Genomic DNA, 18,228 nt, shown 5'->3' on the forward strand with positions numbered 1-18,228 from the left:
TTTGAAAGTCAATGAATGTAATTTGCCATAAGAAGAGACTAAAGAAAAAGACAAAAAACTGTGAGCCAAAGAAAGTACTTAGTTCTACATTTAGCAAAAAAGCACCCACCCAAACAGATGCTCTGACAATACAGTCCACTTCAGGCCCCACTGTGATCTGTAATTGTCACCTTTTTCTCTTCATTGCTCTGATGGTTGCTGTTTCTTCACAAGCACCTCTTCCCGTGGCCTCTGCTTGCTCACTCAATATTGTTGAATAGATGCTGCTCCCGTCCGGTGATTCACTGGGAGGAGGGAGAGAGCCTCCCAGCTTGGGCCAAAACATCTACTGAGGTATATAAATCCATATAATTGACTCTTAAGTTTCACACTCTTTTCCCATGACAGAGAATGTTTGTCCGTTTTTCCTTCCACTTCACACTCAGGTACTATTTTTGTAACAACTTTTCTCTATTGTGTTTACTCCAGTGGGTTAATAGGATGGGGGAATGAAGACCTAATTCTCTACTCTTTTGGAGGCACCCTTGGATCAAGAATCCTGTTTTTTTAAAAAAAAAAATCTTTGTCCTAACTCCTGACCCATTACTTCGTACATAGATTCAATGCATGTTTTGATAAAAGGATAAATGAATAGAATTCTGAGGAGGCCAGGTGCAGTGGCTAACGCCTATAATCCCAGCACTTTGGGAGGCCGAGAGGGGTGGATCACGAGGTCAGAAGTTCGAGACCAGCCTGGCCAAGATGGTGAAACCTTGTCTTTACTAAAAATACAAAAAAAATTAGCCGGGTGCAGTGGCAAGTGCCTGTAATCCTGGTTACTTGGGAGGCTGAGGCAGAAGAATCACTTGAACCCAGGGAGGCGGAGGTTGCAGTGAGCCAGGATCATGCCACTGCACTCCAGTCTAGGCAGCAACAGAGTGAGACTCCATCTCACACACACAAAAAAAATTCTAAGGAGTTCTCATTCTCACAGGCTTTCAATTCAAGACTTTAGTGTGAGACTCAAATACTTAGCATGGAAAAGGCTATTGCTTGAAAAGAATGACAGTCTCAACTCACATGTAGTGATCTTTAGCATCTCTCTGCTCGTTACAAAGACATATTTTTTAAAATTTGGGGAGAGTAGAAAGATATCAATTAAAACTCCTTAGAGAACTTTTTTTGTGAGATCTAGGCTACTCATAACCTGTAAAAGTATTTGAGGCAGGAGAAGTGTTCGGTGATGCGTGATAATGACAGCTATGAGATTAGCTTTAACACAGTGTATAATGTGTTAGACTTTTGTGTATGTATTTTTTGTCTGTACATTTCAATATATTTGCTCTTTTAAAAAATAAACGTAACAAAAATCATTTATGTCCATTTTGGCAGGGGAACCTGGAGCACAATTTTACCCATTTAAGTTGCTATGTGTCTTTGAATTTTGATATATTTTTTATTATATTTATGAATTATTTAATGCCTAATTCTCAATCATCTGCTTTACTGTATGGTTTCAATGAGGTACATGTTGTAGTGAGATAGATGTGGAGAGGTAGGTGTTCTCTGAGTCCCGTGGTAACATGAATTAATATGATCTGAAATTTCAAAGATTGCAGGTGGGCTGGGAAGAGCATGTGTTTGACTAATTAAGAAGGCCAGACTGGGTGGGATTAATCACCCCAAAGGAGGTCACGCAGAGAGGGAGGCTTGCTCAGTCACCTGAACAAATCTTTTGTGTTTCCTGATGTGCTTATGAGCTTTAAAAAAAGAAAGGAACCTTTATTTAGGGTAATGAACATTGCCGATTTTCCTCCAAATCCAGATTTTTGGTTATCAGAAACCTTCTTGGTCCCAATTATCCTCCCAGCTAAGCACTTCTCTTTGCAACTTGTAGTCATCGGTGAGCTGATATCTGCGTCATGGTCAAGTTTGGTTTCAGTGTCCCGAATACCACAGTGGTCATCATTTCATGCTAAATCAATTTGCGTTTATTCCGATTTTACTAATGGAAGTTTTTCTTCATCAGGGATGGATGAATGAGATTTACAGCTATGATCCGGAAACCTACCATGCGACTTTGACACATTCAGTCTTTGTTCGACTTGAGGGTGGAACCTTAAGACTTTCAAAGCCCAATAAAAATATATCCAGGAGGGCCAGCTACAATGAAACCAAGCCAGAGGTCACCTACATCAGCCAGAAAATCTATGACCTCTCAGACAGCAAGGTGAGCCTGAGAAATTTTGGAAGGATAGCTTAGATGAATGAAAAGCATATGGTATCTTGGATGCTTAACTCAATTTGTTTATTCCCCAAAAAGGCTTGTTGTCATTGAAGTATCAGTATACCTTAGGACAGTACCTCTCACACTTCAGTGTTTATGCACATCACCTGAGCATCTTGTTCAATGCAGATTCTGATTCAGCAACTGTGGATAGGGCCAAGGGCCTGCATTTTTATGTGCTCCCAGATGATACTCAGGCTGCTGGTCCACAGACTACAACTTGAGGAACAAGAGTAGTGTGCAGTCAGAATTCTGACTTATAAGCTAATTATTTCAGTCAAACAAAAAGTGGTGTTGCTGTGTGTGGTGATTCTAGGGTACTTACCTATTGAAGACTTTGTAAATGTGAAAATTATAGATATGTAAAATAACTACATTTTGATTATTATATACTTCCATTTTTGTGAGAAATGTAAAGCATTTATTCCACAAAGCTATCGTTTCTCTGTTCTTACAGCTCATCTGAATGATATTTAGATTTCTCCAAAGTGAGAGAAGTACTTAAAATAGTTTTTATATCATATATTCTTAACTTGAGGTTGATACTCAAGGTTGACTTGAGCTTCCCGTCTAGATTTTAACTATTTTCTTTTTTCTTCTTCCAGCTTAAGTTTGGCCCATGGTCATTAAACTCAGTTGATAGCCAAACCTGGTTGATGATGAGCAGCTAAACGTTGTGCTACTGCCACCTGAGAATTATGGATATTTATTACTCTTGCAAAATTATTAAACATCTACTTTCTGAAATGATTATAAAGTTTGCACTTATGCTATGCATAATATTAATGCATAGTGTAGCCAATCTTTAGTATATAAATCATTTTTATTTCTCTGTAGATTTATCTTGTACCTAAAACTTTGGCTCGAAAGCGAATCTGGAATAAAAAGTACCCTATTTGTATTGAGCTTGGTCCACAAGATGACTTTATGTCTAAAGCTCAGACTGATAAGGACACTTCAGAAGAGAAGCCATCAGCTGAGGGAAGCGAGGACCCTAAGAAGCCACCCCGCCCTCAAGAGGGAACAAGATCTAGCCATCGAGATCAGATACTCTATCTCTTTGGGAGAACTGGCCGAGAAAAAGAGGAGTGGTTTAGGAGATTTGTTCTGGCATCTAAGCTAAAGTCGGAAATCAAGAAGCCATCGGGTGTCTCTGGAAGTAAACCAGGTAATGATGTTTGTGCTAAATGCTTATGCATTTTTAAAGGGCTGCTAGGGAGAATAGAGAAAGAACGCCAGGTAGGAAGAAAGGAAGGAAGGAAGCCCACCCTGAATTGATGGTTGTCTGCCACCTAAAGTGTGTTCTCATGACTCATTTACCATCTAGGCTGATCACTGTAACCCTCTGTCCCAAATCATTTAACCAATAATGGATCCATTTGCAAATACTTGTATATATGTGACTCCCCTGAGAGAAGCAGCAACAGAAGAACCCTAGTTCTGAGAAGGCAGTTAAGTCAGGGAGATGATTCAGGCTGGTACCTTTGAGTACCTGACCCTCAATATGTCCTCCAAGCCTGAGATTGCCATAGAAATGCAGAATCCTTGCACTTGCTGACCATTCAGATCAGATAATAGTCATTTGGATTGATAACCATGCAGCACTTCTTTGTCCAGTTTGGCTGGGCTTGGAGCTGCAAAAAAAAAAAAAACACAAAACACAAAACCAGTAAAAAGCAGCAGCTCCCCTGTCCTTTAGGTGTTGTGCCTGTTATGCAAAACTGGCACATATGAGTCAGGTGTTTACAAATTGCCATGCTAAATAAAATGAGCACAGGGTAACCAATAATTGGGGCAAGACCGGTGTGGGTTTTATTAGGGAAAGCTGTCTTAGGTGGATCTGGAACAAAGACTAGAATGGAGCCACTCTGGGGCTTTCTCTAACAAGGCATTTGTGTTGATCCGGGAGTTATGCTGGTCACATGAGTGTCACACATTGCTTCAGAGTGCTTTGGTTCCTTCCCCTGAAGTATAATCTTAGCCCTTGCCCTAACACCCTTATTAAATCTTCCATTCTGTCAGCTTCAATGCCAGCTTCCATCCCAGTCCCAGCACTGAGATCCAAGAAGTCCCTTTTAAGAATCAAGATGAATGGGGAGATTACTAGATATATTTCCTAGGGCTGCTGGGACAAAATAGCGCAAGCTGGGTGATCTACAACAGAAATGCATTCACTCACAGTAGTGGAGGCTGGAAGTCTGAAATCAAGGTGTTAGCAGGGCCGTGCTCCCTGTGAGACTCTGCATAGAATCCTTCCTTGCATGTTTGCAGCTTCTGGTGGTGACCATCAATCCTTGGCCCATAGCTGCATCACTCTACAGTTGCCTGTCATCATATGGCATTGTCTCTTGGTGTGTCTGTCTCTTCTTCTCTTATAAGGACACCATATGGGATTAAGAACCCACCCTATTTCTAGTATGAACTTTATTTTAATGAATGGCATCTACAATGACTCTTTCCAAATAAGGTCACATTCTAAGATACTGGGGTTAGGACTTTAACATATTTTTTGGAGGACATGGTTCAACCCACAACACCGAGTAAAAGAAAATTCAAATGGGTAAGAACTCCTCAGCACCAGGCACTGCCTAGCTCTCCTGGTAGGTCTAAACCTGTGCTGCCTCTTACGGTATCTACCAGCCCCATGTGGCTTTTGAACACTTGAACTGTGGCCAGTCCCAAAGGAGATGTGCTCTAAGTGTAAGATGCACATTGCATTTCAAAGTCTTAGTCCAATAAAATAATGTAAAATATCTCATTAATAACTTTTTATATTGCTTACATGTTGAAATAATATTTAGATCTACTGGGTTTAAAATATATTCGAATTAATTTTATTTCTTTTTACCTTTTCTTTTTTTGAGATGGAGTCCAGCTTTGTCGTCCAGGCTGTAGTGCAGTGGCACGATCTTGGCTCACTGCAACTTGCCTCACTGCAACCTCCACCTCCCAGGTTCAAGCAATTCTCCTGCCTCAGCCTCCTAAGTAGCTGGGATTGCAGATGCTTGCCACCATGCCTGGCCAATTTTTGTATTTTTAGTAGAGACAGGATTTCACCATGTTGGTCAGGCTGATCTCAAACTCCCAAACTCAAGTGATCCACCCGCCTCAGCCTCCCAAAGTGCTGGGATTACAGGGGTGAGCCACTGTGCCTGGCGTCTTTTCACCTTTTTAAATGTAGCTACTAGAAAATTTAAAATTATTTATGTGGCTCAGATTATATTCCTACTGGAAATGTAAAGGTCTACTGCTCTAGACATTGAACCTCAGAATCAGGTAACCCACAGGGGTTTGTGGGGCCACCGGAAACACCACCTTAGGTACTCAGGGGCCCCCCAGAGCACCTTCAAAACTGGCATGTTATTCATGGACCTAAAACATTTTATTATTTTTAATGAGTTCACATGTTTTGGAAATCCTGCCAAAAGTTCCATTTACTGCACATCAAACATAATAGTAAGAGTCAGAGATGTGGGAAAACCTTCAGTGCACTCAATTGTACTAGAATCAAACAAGGCTTACATACCACTAATGTCTTTTTGTACATCTGTGAGTCTGAGTTGCCTTTGAAAGCTGTGAATTGAGACATTTATGGTAAGTTTCAGCCACCAAAAGTGTGATTAAACTAGTAGCAGGGTAAATTGATGAGGACTGTGCTGTTTTTCAAAACCATCTCTGAATCAATGACTGCACAGGTGGTCAGCTGTGAAGGTGTGACTGGTCTGATTTTCTGAGGCCAGGTATATCTCAGTACCAAGAAGATAGAAGTCTTCCTGCTTGACTACCTGGTCCTGTCCTCTCCCTCAGGGGTGCTGTCACCAAAATCGTAGCTTTCTCTAGCAACATGGATTGTGTTTCTCAGACTGAAATGTTTGAGGGGATCTTTTTTTTTTTTTCCCAAAGACAGAGTTTCGCTCTTGTTATCCAGGCTGGAGTACAATGGCGCGATCTCGGCTCACCGCAACCTCTGCCTCCTGGGTTCAGGCAATTCTCCTATCTCAGCCTCCTGAGTAGCTGAGATTGAGGGGATCTTAAGATGCAGATTCTGACCTGAGGTCATGGGTGGGGCTGAGATTCTGCATCTCCAGCCAGCAGGGCCCAGGCTGCAGGTCAGGAAATGCCTCCAGGAGGAACAAGAGTCTGGAGAGAACAGGAAAGCCATATGGTCACTTGGCAGAATTCTAGTATGATCTCGGTACAGGGAGGCCCTTGACTTTAGCAGGGGCTGTGGTCCATAACGCCTAGTGCAGTGATGACCCCTGTGCTTTGTCCCACTCGAGGGAAGGGTTCGGTGCTGTGAAGAGGCTGTTCTGTGGGCAGTGAGCACCAGCCAGGCCTTGTAGGGTCTCCTTTCTTCCTCTACATGGAGTGTGGCTCCAATGGGATCAGTTTGGTTTGAAGTGTTGGTGTCATGCTGCCCTGTTTATTTCATCTTCTTTTCTCCTTTTTACTATTAACTAAACTCTAATCTTTATTAGATTTCACTGGTTTTTCTACTAATGTCCTTTTTCTCTTCCAGGATCCAATCCAGGGTATTAAATGTAATATTAGTTTACATCTTTTTTTTTAATGTTTTTGGTGTAGCTTTTATCCTAGCATAAAAAAAATGCTAAACATGAAAATGGTATAAGGATAATAAAAGTTACAAAAAGTGTATTTTTATAGTTATGCAGTATAAAATTGTAAATATTCAAGTGCTGGAAATTATCTGGCTAAAATTTAAATTACGAAATGGCTTGCATTACCCTTTGTAAGGCACGGGAGAATTGTGGTTCCAATGGTTAGAGCCTCTCAAGAAGAAAATTGTTTGATTTGATTTTTAAAATTTATTTATCTTTTGGAGACATGTACAATGACTCTTTTCCAGTGACTCTCTTTCCAATGACTTTCTCTCTCTCTGTTGCCCAAGCTGGGGTGCAGTGGTGTGATCTTGGCTCACTGCAACCTCCCAGGTTCAAGTGATTCTCCTGCCTCAGCCTCCCTAGTAGCTGGGACTATAGACGCGGGCCACCCCACCAGGCTAATTTTTTGTATTTTTAGTAGAGATGGGGTTTCACCATGTTGGCCAGGCTGGTCTTGAACTCCTGACCTCAAGTGATCCGCCTATCTCGGCCTCCCAAAGTGATGGGATTACCTGTGTGAGCCACCACGCCCAGCCTGATTTGATTTTAACCACTCTACATTTCACATGGCCATCAGAGTAAATCTGAATAAAGTTGTTACCATCAGGCACATTCCATGCTTGAAACCTCTCTGGTGCAACAGGGTCAATGTTAAATCCGAGGTTGGCTTTTGAGGCACTTCACAGTCTATTCCTGGCTAATCTCTCCATCCTCATTTCCTATCCTCTGCCCCCTGTACTACGCTTAGAACTTCACTGAATCTCTCACTGGTCTCCAAATATACTGTGCCTTGTCACTGCTTTTTGCATATGCTGTTTCCTCTACTTGGAGTGCTCTTCCCCACCTGGGCCAGGAAAATGGCAACTGTTCCCTCAGGATACAGCCCAGATGTCACTGCTGTGAAAGTCAGACCTAGGGTAAGCACCTCTTCACTCTCTCAGGCAGAGGTAGTCACTCCCGTCTTTTTGCCCTGAGAGTCCTTTAGTTGTGCTACAAATATGACACTTGTTACAGAAGACTGTGATTTATCTGCTTAGGTTCAAGGGCAGGGATTATGTCGTCATCTTCTTTTTAGCAAGGTGTGCTTGAAAGTGCTTGATGCATAATTTGTCAAATGAAAGATGACATCTTTGGAATTGCTGTGAGCTTGTGGATGAACCATTAATTAGCTCTCTGCCCACTTTCCATTCTCTGCCCACCCCTAACAGCATTCACAAGTTCACCACTGCTTGGGGTGTGTTGGTCCTATATTTGATCTTTTCCTAAAAGATCATTAGGAAAAAAGAGAATGGTACCTAACAGCTGTATTTCTTTACTGCCATTACTCTAAATTATCTTGGAGAGGAATAAAAACTGTTCTTAAAAATTACCTTAGAGAAAAAGGTACTTTTCAGGGTGGGAAATAACCTTATAAATATTTTTAAACAGTCATTTGATAGCATTGTAGCTACTTTTCTCCGGAGTCTGCTTATTTTGGACTCGTTTTCTTCACCATGTGAATAGCCACCTTTTCTTGGCTTCAGGGCTTTTGCCTGCACACAGCAGACACAACAGTCCCTCCGGGCACCTGACCCACAGCCGCAGCAGCAGCAAAGGCAGCGTGGAGGAAATCATGTCACAGCCAAAGCAGAAGGAGCTGGCGGGCAGCGTGCGGCAGAAGATGCTTCTCGACTACAGCGTGTACATGGGCAGATGTGTCCCCCAGGAAAGCCGAAGCCCCCAGAGGAGCCCCCTGCAGAGTGCGGAGAGCAGCCCCACAGCTGGGAAGAAGGTAAAGCTGGCTGCTAGGCTGGACCTTTTTCACTTTTCACTTAGACACATTTCTTCATGCATAATGCTCTAAGGCCCTGTTCTTGGCACTAGGGAAACAGTGGTACACAAGACAGAGAAGGACCTTGCCTTTGAGGAGCTTGTAATCTACTCAGGGAGACAGCAAGAAACGACCACCAGGTGGTGAGAAGAATTAAAATAAAGTCAAACAAGGGAGGAGTGAAAGTGGCCAGAACCGCTGTTTTATTTATTTATTTATTTTTAACTTTAAAATGTTTACACTGTTTTTCTCTGAAGACAGAACTGCTATTTTGGATGAGTGGTCAGGGAGGGCCTTTTTGAGGAGGTGACTTTTGGGCACAGACCTGTTGGTGATGGGGGAGTGAGTCATAGTGATGCGTGTGGGAGAGCACTCCAGGTGGAAAGAGCAGCAACCCAAGGGCCTGCTGCAAGCATGTGCTTGGAATATTCGAGGAACAGCAATGAGGCCCGGACAGTGTGCAAGGGAAAGAGGGAGGCTGGAGGATCACCAGCGTCCTTGGCTTTGTTCTGAGGTGAGGGAGGGATGGGAGGCTGTGGGAGGCTTTTGAGCAGGGTATGATGTTGACTGATCTAAGTATAAAAAGATAAGTGACTCTTGGTAGAGAACTGGCTGTAGGAGGGAAAGAAGAAGGAGTGGGAGATGACTGTCCTAGTGAAGGCTGGACCAACGTGAAAGTGATGACAGTAGGTGGTGAGGAGAGGCTGGGCGGGATGTGCGTGGCAGGAGGCGCTGGCCGGATTTGCTGACATGAGAGAATGTGGAGGCCAAGATTTGCACTTTGACCTGAACAACTGGGTGATCACTAAGGGTTGTTACAGAATCACTGGTGATTCAGGTCTCATTCCTCCATAACCATAGTATTTTCAAATTCTCAGTCTCCTTGGCTATGCCCAGTGCTTTTGAAGATTTACCATGAATATTCTTTCCAAAGCATAACTGGACATGGACTTAGGATCGTCTGTGATAAGATAACTCTTATAAGCTGCCAGATGCCAGGCCCTGGTAGGCACTTTAATAGAATTACTCTGCTCTCTTGAACAGTCCTGCAAACTAGACAGGATTGTCTCCATTTGTAAGTGGAGAAACTGAGGCTTGGTGAAGTTAGGTAGCTTAGTCACACAGTTGCTAAAGTGTGTAAAACCTGACCTGAGACCCTGGGTTCTTTGGCTGCTGAGACTGTTATGCTGGGTCATTCTGAAAGCTCACTTGACCTGAGGCCTCCTGCCTCTACTTTGCATGCTATTCAGAGGCACAGTCTCTGTCTGGGGGACACTTAGCCTCTCTTTCACATCCAGGTGTTTGACTTCTTTTTTGAGACAGAGTCACGCTGTGTCACCCAGGCTGGAGTGCAGTGTCGTGAACATAGCTCACTGCAGCCTCGACTTCCTGGGCTGAAGAGATCTTCTCACCCTCCTGGGCTCACCCCTCCCAAGTAGCTGGAGCTACAGGTTCGTGCCACTGTGCCCAGCTAATTTTTGTGTTTTTTGTAGAGATGGAGTTTCACCATGTTGCCCAGTCTGGTCGTGAACTCCTGAGTTCAAGAGATTCGCCTGCCTCAGCCTCCTAAAGTGCTGAGATTACGGGCAGGAGCTACCACCCTTGGCTGTATTTGACCTCTTAACAGTGACCATGTGTATTTATTTTTAATGAGAAGCCATTGCTCTTTATTTCATTGATCCTCTTCACTATGGAAGAGGCCACTCACCTGATCGGTTTGAATTTGTCAGGGAAAAAAAAAAGACCATATGCCTCTGCTGGCCTCCAACCCACTACCTCTACCCTGAGTCACTGGCTTTAGTGAGAAACAGAGACCTTCCTCTAGGCAAGAGTTGGGTGATATAAAACTTTTCTACAAATGGGCCTATTTACCACTGGTGAATTTCCCCTCCCTCCAAATGCTAGGCTGTCAGCTGTCTGGACTCTCATCAGACTCAGGAGAATCAAGAGGAGAATTGTGCACTGATGTAAGAAAATTATCCAGTAAAATGCTTGCTTTTTGAAAGATTTCCCTAAATCAAAAAACAAACCTGATTTTAGAGCTTTGCTTCCTGGTTCGTGTTACATATGCATGTTGTATCCTGTGTTCACTGGGGTCCCTGATGTCACAGCCCAGCATTGCTGTTAGGGGCTCTCTTGTTCCAGCCACCTGGCACTTACCCTGTAAGCACCCAGACATTTTTTTCCCCTGTGATGAAATTTTTTTTTTTTTTTTTTTGAGACAGAGTTTTGTTCTTGTTGCCCAGGCTGGAGTGCAGTGGCGCAATCTCGGCTCACTGCAACCTCTGCCTCCTGGGTTCAAGCAGTTATCCTGTCTCAACCTCCCGAGTAGCTGGAACTACAGGCATATGCCACCACATCCTGCAAATTTTGTATTTTCAGTAGAGACGAGAATTTCACAGTGTTGGCCAGGCTGATCTCAAACTCCTGACCTCAGGTGATCCACCCTCCTCGGCCTCCCAAAGTGCTGGGATTACAGGCATGAGCCACTGTGCCTGGCCTCTGATGAAAATTTTTTAAAACCACATTGTACTTCCTGGCCCGCTGCGGCAGAGCAGGAAGGAATAATTTCATCTTTTCTTGATAATTTAAAGACTCAATGCAACAAACAGAAACAGGCCTGTCATTATACAGGGAGTGTATAGAAGTCAAAAGGCTCATCATACCCAGTCTGAGCCGTCCCAGACTGTAGACTTTGCAGTATTTTCTCTCAGTTGTCAGTTGGCTGGTGTTCCTGTGTGTCTTTCCTTATTAGCTTTTCCTTGAGTCCTTGTCCTTATCTTCTACCCTCAACTCTTAATTTTAATTTAATGACTGGTAGCTGCCATGAGCTCGGAAATTGAGAGCCAGAATTGTGTGAACAGAGAGAAATGTCTTTGAAAAAGGCCTCTGAAAAAAGAAAGTACATGAACTCTAGTAGTGGCCTCCCACAACCCCTAGGCCTTCCTGGAGCATGCATGGGCTATGTCCTGGCTCTCAGGGATGGTCTAGCAGTGGAGTTGGTCTTGACTTTTGTTCCAGTTACCTATTGGTACAGAACAAGCAACCCCAAAAGTGGCGGCTTCAAACAATAACTATTTTCCTCCTCAATTTGTGATTCAGACAAGGCTTAGCAGATGGCTTCTGTCTGCTCCATACAGGCTCACCTGGAAAGACTGGGCTGGGGGCTGGAGGATATGCTTCTGGGGACATCTCGCCCACATGGAGGGCATGTAAGTGCAGGTTGTTGACTGGAGCTCATCTGGGGCTGAGTACTGGGGGGGCCTCAGTTCTCCATGTGGCCTGAGCCTTCTTCAGCACAGAAACTGGGTTCCCAGAGCAAGCACCAAGAAGTAGCCGGGCTGAAACTGTATTGCCTTTTGTGACCTACTCTCGTAAGTAAGGTGCCACTTCCATCACACTCCATTAGTGAAAGCAGTCACAGAGCCCTCTCAGGTTCAAAGAGAGGGGTGTAGATTTCACCTCTTGGCTTGGGAGTAGCAGATTCCTGGAAGAGCATGTGGGTTGGAAAATGTCATTGCACCATTTTGGGAAAGTGGGGTCTGCTCCAGTGTTCCTATACTACTTTTATTCCTTCCTTTACAAGTCAATGGAGACTATTCTTTGCCAGATTCTTAATTTTGTGATTTGAGTAAATGAAGGCCTTCTTCCCTATCCCTGTTGATTTTCTTTTCTATGTATGTGAAACATTAACATGGCTCCAAAAATCAGAGCTGTACAAGGCATATTCAGAAAAAACTTACTTCCCCTGCCCTATTCCTTCTGTCTCTCCAGGCCATTCCCACTCACCCTCTGTAGTGAACCAGCCTCTTTAGTCTGGCTTATCCCTTCTGCATTTCTTATTTCCCCTTCTATCTTACTAAGAGGCTAGCATGCTATGGATATTCTTTTGTATGTTGCTTTTTTGACTTACCAGTACATTCTGGAAATCACTCCACATCAGCTCATAGGTTCCCCTCCCCACCCCGTTTCTTTTTAAACAGGTGCAGAGTGCTTCACTGTGAGGATGTTCCATAGTTTATTCAGCCTTTCTCTTTTATGGGCATATAAGTTTACAATACTTTGCAATTATAAACAATGCTGCAGAATACCTTGGTGGCTGTATTGTTGTGCTGTTGGGGGTGTGCCTTCAGTGTGAACCCTTGGAAGTAGGATTGCTAGGTCAGATGGTGAGAGCACATGTAGTTTTGTCAGATATTTCCAAATTCCACTCCATAAGGGTTGCACCAATGTTTATTCCCAGCAGGAAGTTATGGCAGTGCCCATTTCCCCACAGTTTTGCCAAATGCAGACCATTTGTAAGTCATTAGCACTCATCTTCCTTGCCAAAGACAAGTTATTTTTTAGGGTCCATATCACCTCTGATATCATGAGTCCTGGAAGGAATCAGAGGGGTCAGGAATACAAAGGAGCCTTTGACATCTCTTCAAGTTGTACCGTCACATCTCCAGTGTCAGCCACCCCTCCAGACTCTTGCCTAAGTGGCCTATTCCCTTCTCTTTCAAAGGTGGGGCTTAGAACACATCTCTAGCCTTTGCCCCAACCTCTTTCTAACCCCCATCCTCACCCTACTGCTGCCTCTTATAGGTCATGGCTTAAGCATCTCTTACCCTGAGGGTTCTAGGGCCTGATGGCCACTTGTGCATATTTGGTCTCCTTTTTCTCATGTTGCTCAGTGCTAAACGAGTTAGACCACTGGTCAGGAAATGAATGGAGCATTGTTAGATAACTGGTACTCAGGATCCAAACCAATGTTAAAACGCAGTGATACAATTAGTGAATAGAGACTAGATTTGTATTAAACAATGCTAAACATTATTGGCAATTACTCCTTTTTGTTTTTCTTAAAGAGACAGGATTTCACTCTGTCACCCAAGCTGGAGTGCCGTGGCACAATCACAGGTCACTGCAGTCTTGACCTCCCAGGCTCAAGTGATCTTCCCATCTCAGCCTCCCAAGTACCTTTGCGCCACTACCCTTGGCTAATTTTTTATTTTTTGTAAGACATGAGGTTTCTCCCTTTTGCTCAGGCTGGTCTTGAACTCCTGAGCTCAAGCTATTCACCTGCCTCACCCTCCCAAAGTGTTAGGATTAGAGGCATGAGCCATCGTGCCTGGCCTTTTGGCAGTTATTCTTACCTATGATAATTTTAAAACATGTTTAGAGGATTCTTTATATTGAAATAACTTTGGAGCTATTAAGCTCAAAATTTGAATTAGGAAATATCACTGTTTTGGGGAGCAAGGGCCTAGTTTTCCAAATGTTTAGTGCCTGGTTTGGGAAAGGATTCAATTTAGGAAACAAGGAAACTCTCTTTTTAAAAATGTCTAAAAGTACGATAATACTACACCCAGCATGGGTACATCAGGAAGAGAGACACCACAGGCTGGCTGCAGATTTGATCAGGGGTGTGAGTCCAGGGAGGCTGCTGGTTCTGTGTGCCCCGCACTGCCTGCCTGGGAGAGAGGCCATGGGTATGGCAGTGCTGTGCCTGTCCTCCAGTAGTCAGTCTCTGGTGTTCAGGTTGCATAAGGCACTTCTACTCTCCATTTCAACAGATAGTTCTTAAAAATGTTAGAGATAATATTAATATATGCCTCCCCGGTATGGAGAGTCCTGTCCTCATTGTTACTAGTCATGCTCATTATCTCGTATCTATACACTGGATTATAAGATATTATTACCTGTCTGGCATTATCAGAAGATGAGAATGTTACAAAGCAAATAGGAATCAAATAGAAACCAGGAAGTCTGTAACTGGCAGAATAGTTTTCTAGGGCTTCCCTTTCTGCCTCCACAAAGTAGGCTTTTTAAACACTTAGAAGTAGAATTGGAAAATGCTTATATTGTAATAAGTTAAAAAAAAGCTACATATCCAATTTAAAAATAAATTTTAAAAAGAATACAGACAAGACTGTTAAGACTGCTTTCTCTAAGGGGAGAGAAAGATTAGTCTCTTCAACAAATGGTGCTGGAACAACTGGATATCTACAGGCAAGAGAATGGAGTTGGCCCTCTATCTCACACCATACACAAAAATTAACTCATAATGGATCATAGACCTCAAGGTAACAGCTAAACCTATAAAACTCTCAAAACAAGTAAATCTTTGTGAATTTGGGTTCAATAACCTTCTTAGCTAAGACACTAAAAGCATAAGCAACCAAAGAAAAGATAGGTAAATTGGACTTCATCAAAATTAAAAGCTTTTGTGCTGCCAACAATACCATTAAGAAAGGGAAAAGATAACCCACAGGATGGGAGAAAATGTTTACAAATCATTTATCTTTTAAGGGTCTGGTACCTAGAAATATAAAAGACTCTTACAACTCAATAGCAAAGAGATAACCAGATTAAGAAACAGGGCTGGGTGCAGTGGTTCACGACTGTAATCTCAGCACTTTGGGAGGCCAAGGCAGGAGGATCACTTGAGCTCAGGAGTTCAAGACCAGCCTGGGGAACATACTGAGACTCCATCTCTACCAAAAAGAGAAAAAAAATTAGCCAGACGTGGTGGTGTATGCCTGGAGTCCCAGCTACTCAGAAGGCTGAATCAGGAGGATTGCTTGAGTCAGGGAGGTCAGGGCTGCAGTGATTTGTGATTGCGTCACTGCACTCCAATCTGGGCAACAGAGCAAGACCCTTTCTCAATTTAAAAAAAAAGGGAGGACAAAGGATCTACATAGACATTTCTCCAAAGAAGATACACTAATGGCCAAAATAAGCAAGCACATGAAAAGATGCTCAGTATCATTAGTCATCAGGGAAATGTGAATCAAAACCACGGTCAGATGTCACTTCACACCCACTCAGATGGCCACAGTGAAAAAGACAGATGACGGCCAGGCACAATGGTAGCTCACATGTGTAATCCCAACACTTTGGGAGGCTGAGGCGAATGGATCACTTGAGCTCAGGAGTTTGAGACCAGCCTGGGCAACGTGGCAAAACTCCATCCCTACCAACTAAATAATTTTTTTTTTAAAAAAAGATAGATGATAACAAGTATTAGGATGTAGAGAAGTTGGAATCCTCAGCCGGGCACAGTGGCTCATACCTAGCACTTTGGAAGGCCGAGGCGTGTGGATTACCTGAGCTCTGGAGTTCGAGACCAGCCTGGGCAACATGGCGAATTCCCATCTCTACTAAAAATACAAAAAATTAACCAGACGTGGTGGTGCATGTCTGTAATTCCAACTACTGGGGAGGCAGAGAATTGCTTGAACCTGGGAGGCAGAGGTTGCGGGGAGCAGAAATCATGCCACTTCACTCCAGCCTGGGTGGCAGAGTGAGACACTGTCTTAAAAAAAAAAAGAAATCCTCATACATGGCTGGCAGAATGTAAATGGTCCAGCCACTGTGGGAAATAGTTTGGTAGTTCCTCAAAAAGCAGAGTCACCTTATGATCCAGCAGTTCTACTCCTAGATATATATCCAATAAAAATGAAAATACATGTTTACACAAACACTTGTACATAAATATTTAAAGTAGCATTATTCACAATAGTCAAAAGTGGAAAATGGCAGGGCATGGTGGTTTGCACCTGTAATCTCAGGACTTTAGGAGTCTGAGGTGGGCGAATCACTTGAGGCCAGGTGTTCGAGACCAGCCTCGTCAATAAAGCAAAACCCCATCTCTACTAAAAATACAAAAATTAGCAGGACATAGTATTGCACGCCTGTAGTCCAACATACTCAGGAGGCCGAGGCACAAGAATCACTTGAACTCAGGAGGCAGAAGTTGCAGTGAGCCGAGATCACACCACTGCACTTCAACCTGGATGACACAGCGAGACTGTTTAAAACAAAACAAAACAAAAGTGGTAAACAACCCATATTTCCATTAACTGATGGGTGGGTAAAGTGTAGTATAGCATAGACAATAAAATTATTTTGCAATAAAAAGGAATGAGGCACTGCTACAACATGGGTACACCTTGAAAACATTGTTTGTTTTTTTCTGGACAGAGTCTTGCTCTGTTGCCAGGCTGGAGTGCAGTAGCACAATCTTGGCTCACTGCAACCTCCACCTTCCGGGTTCAAGTGATTCTCTAGCCTCAGCCTCCCGAGTAGCTGGGACTACGGGCACACACCACCATGCCCAGCTAATTTTTGTATTTTTAGTAGAGATGGGGTTTCATTATGTTGGCCAGAATGGTCTCAATTTCTTGACCTTCTGATCTGCCCGCCTCAGCCTCCCAAAGTGCTGGGATTACAGGTATGAGCCACTGTGCCCAGCCTATATGATTTCATTTATAGGAAATGTCTGGAATAGGCAAATTCATAGAGACAAACTAGTTGTTTCCTAAGCTGGTGGGCAGGGGAATGGGGAGGAATGGGAAATGACTGCTAATGGATACAGGGTTTCTTTGGGGGGTGATGAAAATGTTCTAAAATTGACTGTGGTGATAGCTACACAACTCTGATTATAGTGAAAACTGCTGAATTATACTCTATTTTTTAAAATTATTTTTTGTGGTAAAATACATAGACATAAGTTTGCCATCTTAACCATTTAAAAATGTATAATTCAGTAGAATTAAATACATCCATAATGTTATACATCAACCACCAGCACTCTCTTCATCTTGTATAATTGAAACGCTATACTTCTTAAACAGTAACTCCCCATGTCCCGCTCCTCCCAGCCCCTGGCAACCACCATTCCCTGTCTCTCTGATTTTGACTATCCTAAGTACCTCATATAAGTAGAATTACACAGCATTTGGCTTTTTGTGACAGATTTATTTCACATAGCTTAATGCCTTCAAGGTTCATCCATGTGGTAGCGTAAGTCAGAATTACCTTTCCTTTTTGAGGCTGAATCATGCTCCATTGTGGGTGTACCCCATTTTGCTTATCCATTCCTCCATCGGTGGATGCTTGGCTTGCTTCCACATTTTAGTTTTTGTGAATGATGCTGCTCTGAGCATCAGTGTACACATATCTTGTTTTGAGACCCTGCTTCCAGTTTGTTGGGTTATATAGGCAGAAGTGCATCTTCGTGCAAATTGGTGCATCTTATGGTAATTCTGCTTAAATTGGTTAAGGAAGGCAGAAGTGCATCTTCGTGCAAATTGGTGCATCTTATGGTAATTCTGCTTAAATTCGTTAAGAAACTGCAATACTGCTTTCCACAGCAGCTATGAAAGGGTGCTCTTCAGATGGACGAATTGTATGATCTGTGAATTACATCTCAGTAAAACTGTAAAATACATATATATATGCACACAAAACTGTGTAGCCAGATCTAATTTTGCTTTTTAAAAATTCTGTATTCATAAAAGTATATATATATTGAAAAAAGACAGAAAATATAGTAAAAATGCTTTAAATAATGTTTAAAATCTGAGTAGTGGGATTATGGGTGCTCTACAATGAATAAGCATTGTTTTTATAATCAAGGGAACAAGCAAACAAACATGGGTAGGGTTCTCCACTGTGTCATCTCCTGGACCACACTGTCCCTTGTGCAGCTCCCCTGGCAGCACACTGGGTGTGGCCAAAGAGGACTAGGGGCACTACACACT

The 18,228-nt window shown here is 43.0% G+C and overlaps 1 protein-coding gene across 2 annotated transcripts in view; it reads left to right on the plus strand.

Annotated features, from left to right (window-relative positions):
* TEX2 (testis expressed 2) overlaps positions 1-18,228 on the plus strand; it is a 120,717-nt gene that overhangs the window by 68,867 nt on the left and 33,622 nt on the right. For both annotated transcript variants that reach the window (XM_012453889.2, XM_012453890.2), the window contains exons 3-5: positions 2,009-2,209; positions 3,104-3,434; positions 8,412-8,659. In XM_012453889.2, the coding sequence (XP_012309312.1) occupies positions 2,009-2,209; positions 3,104-3,434; positions 8,412-8,659 (780 nt within the window). The remainder of the gene's footprint in view (positions 1-2,008; positions 2,210-3,103; positions 3,435-8,411; positions 8,660-18,228) is intronic.

Source organism: Aotus nancymaae, unplaced genomic scaffold (genome assembly GCF_030222135.1).
Source record: "Aotus nancymaae isolate 86718 unplaced genomic scaffold, 86718_ANA_hifiasm-v0.15.2.pri h1tg000089l, whole genome shotgun sequence".
NCBI lineage: Eukaryota > Metazoa > Chordata > Mammalia > Primates > Aotidae > Aotus > Aotus nancymaae.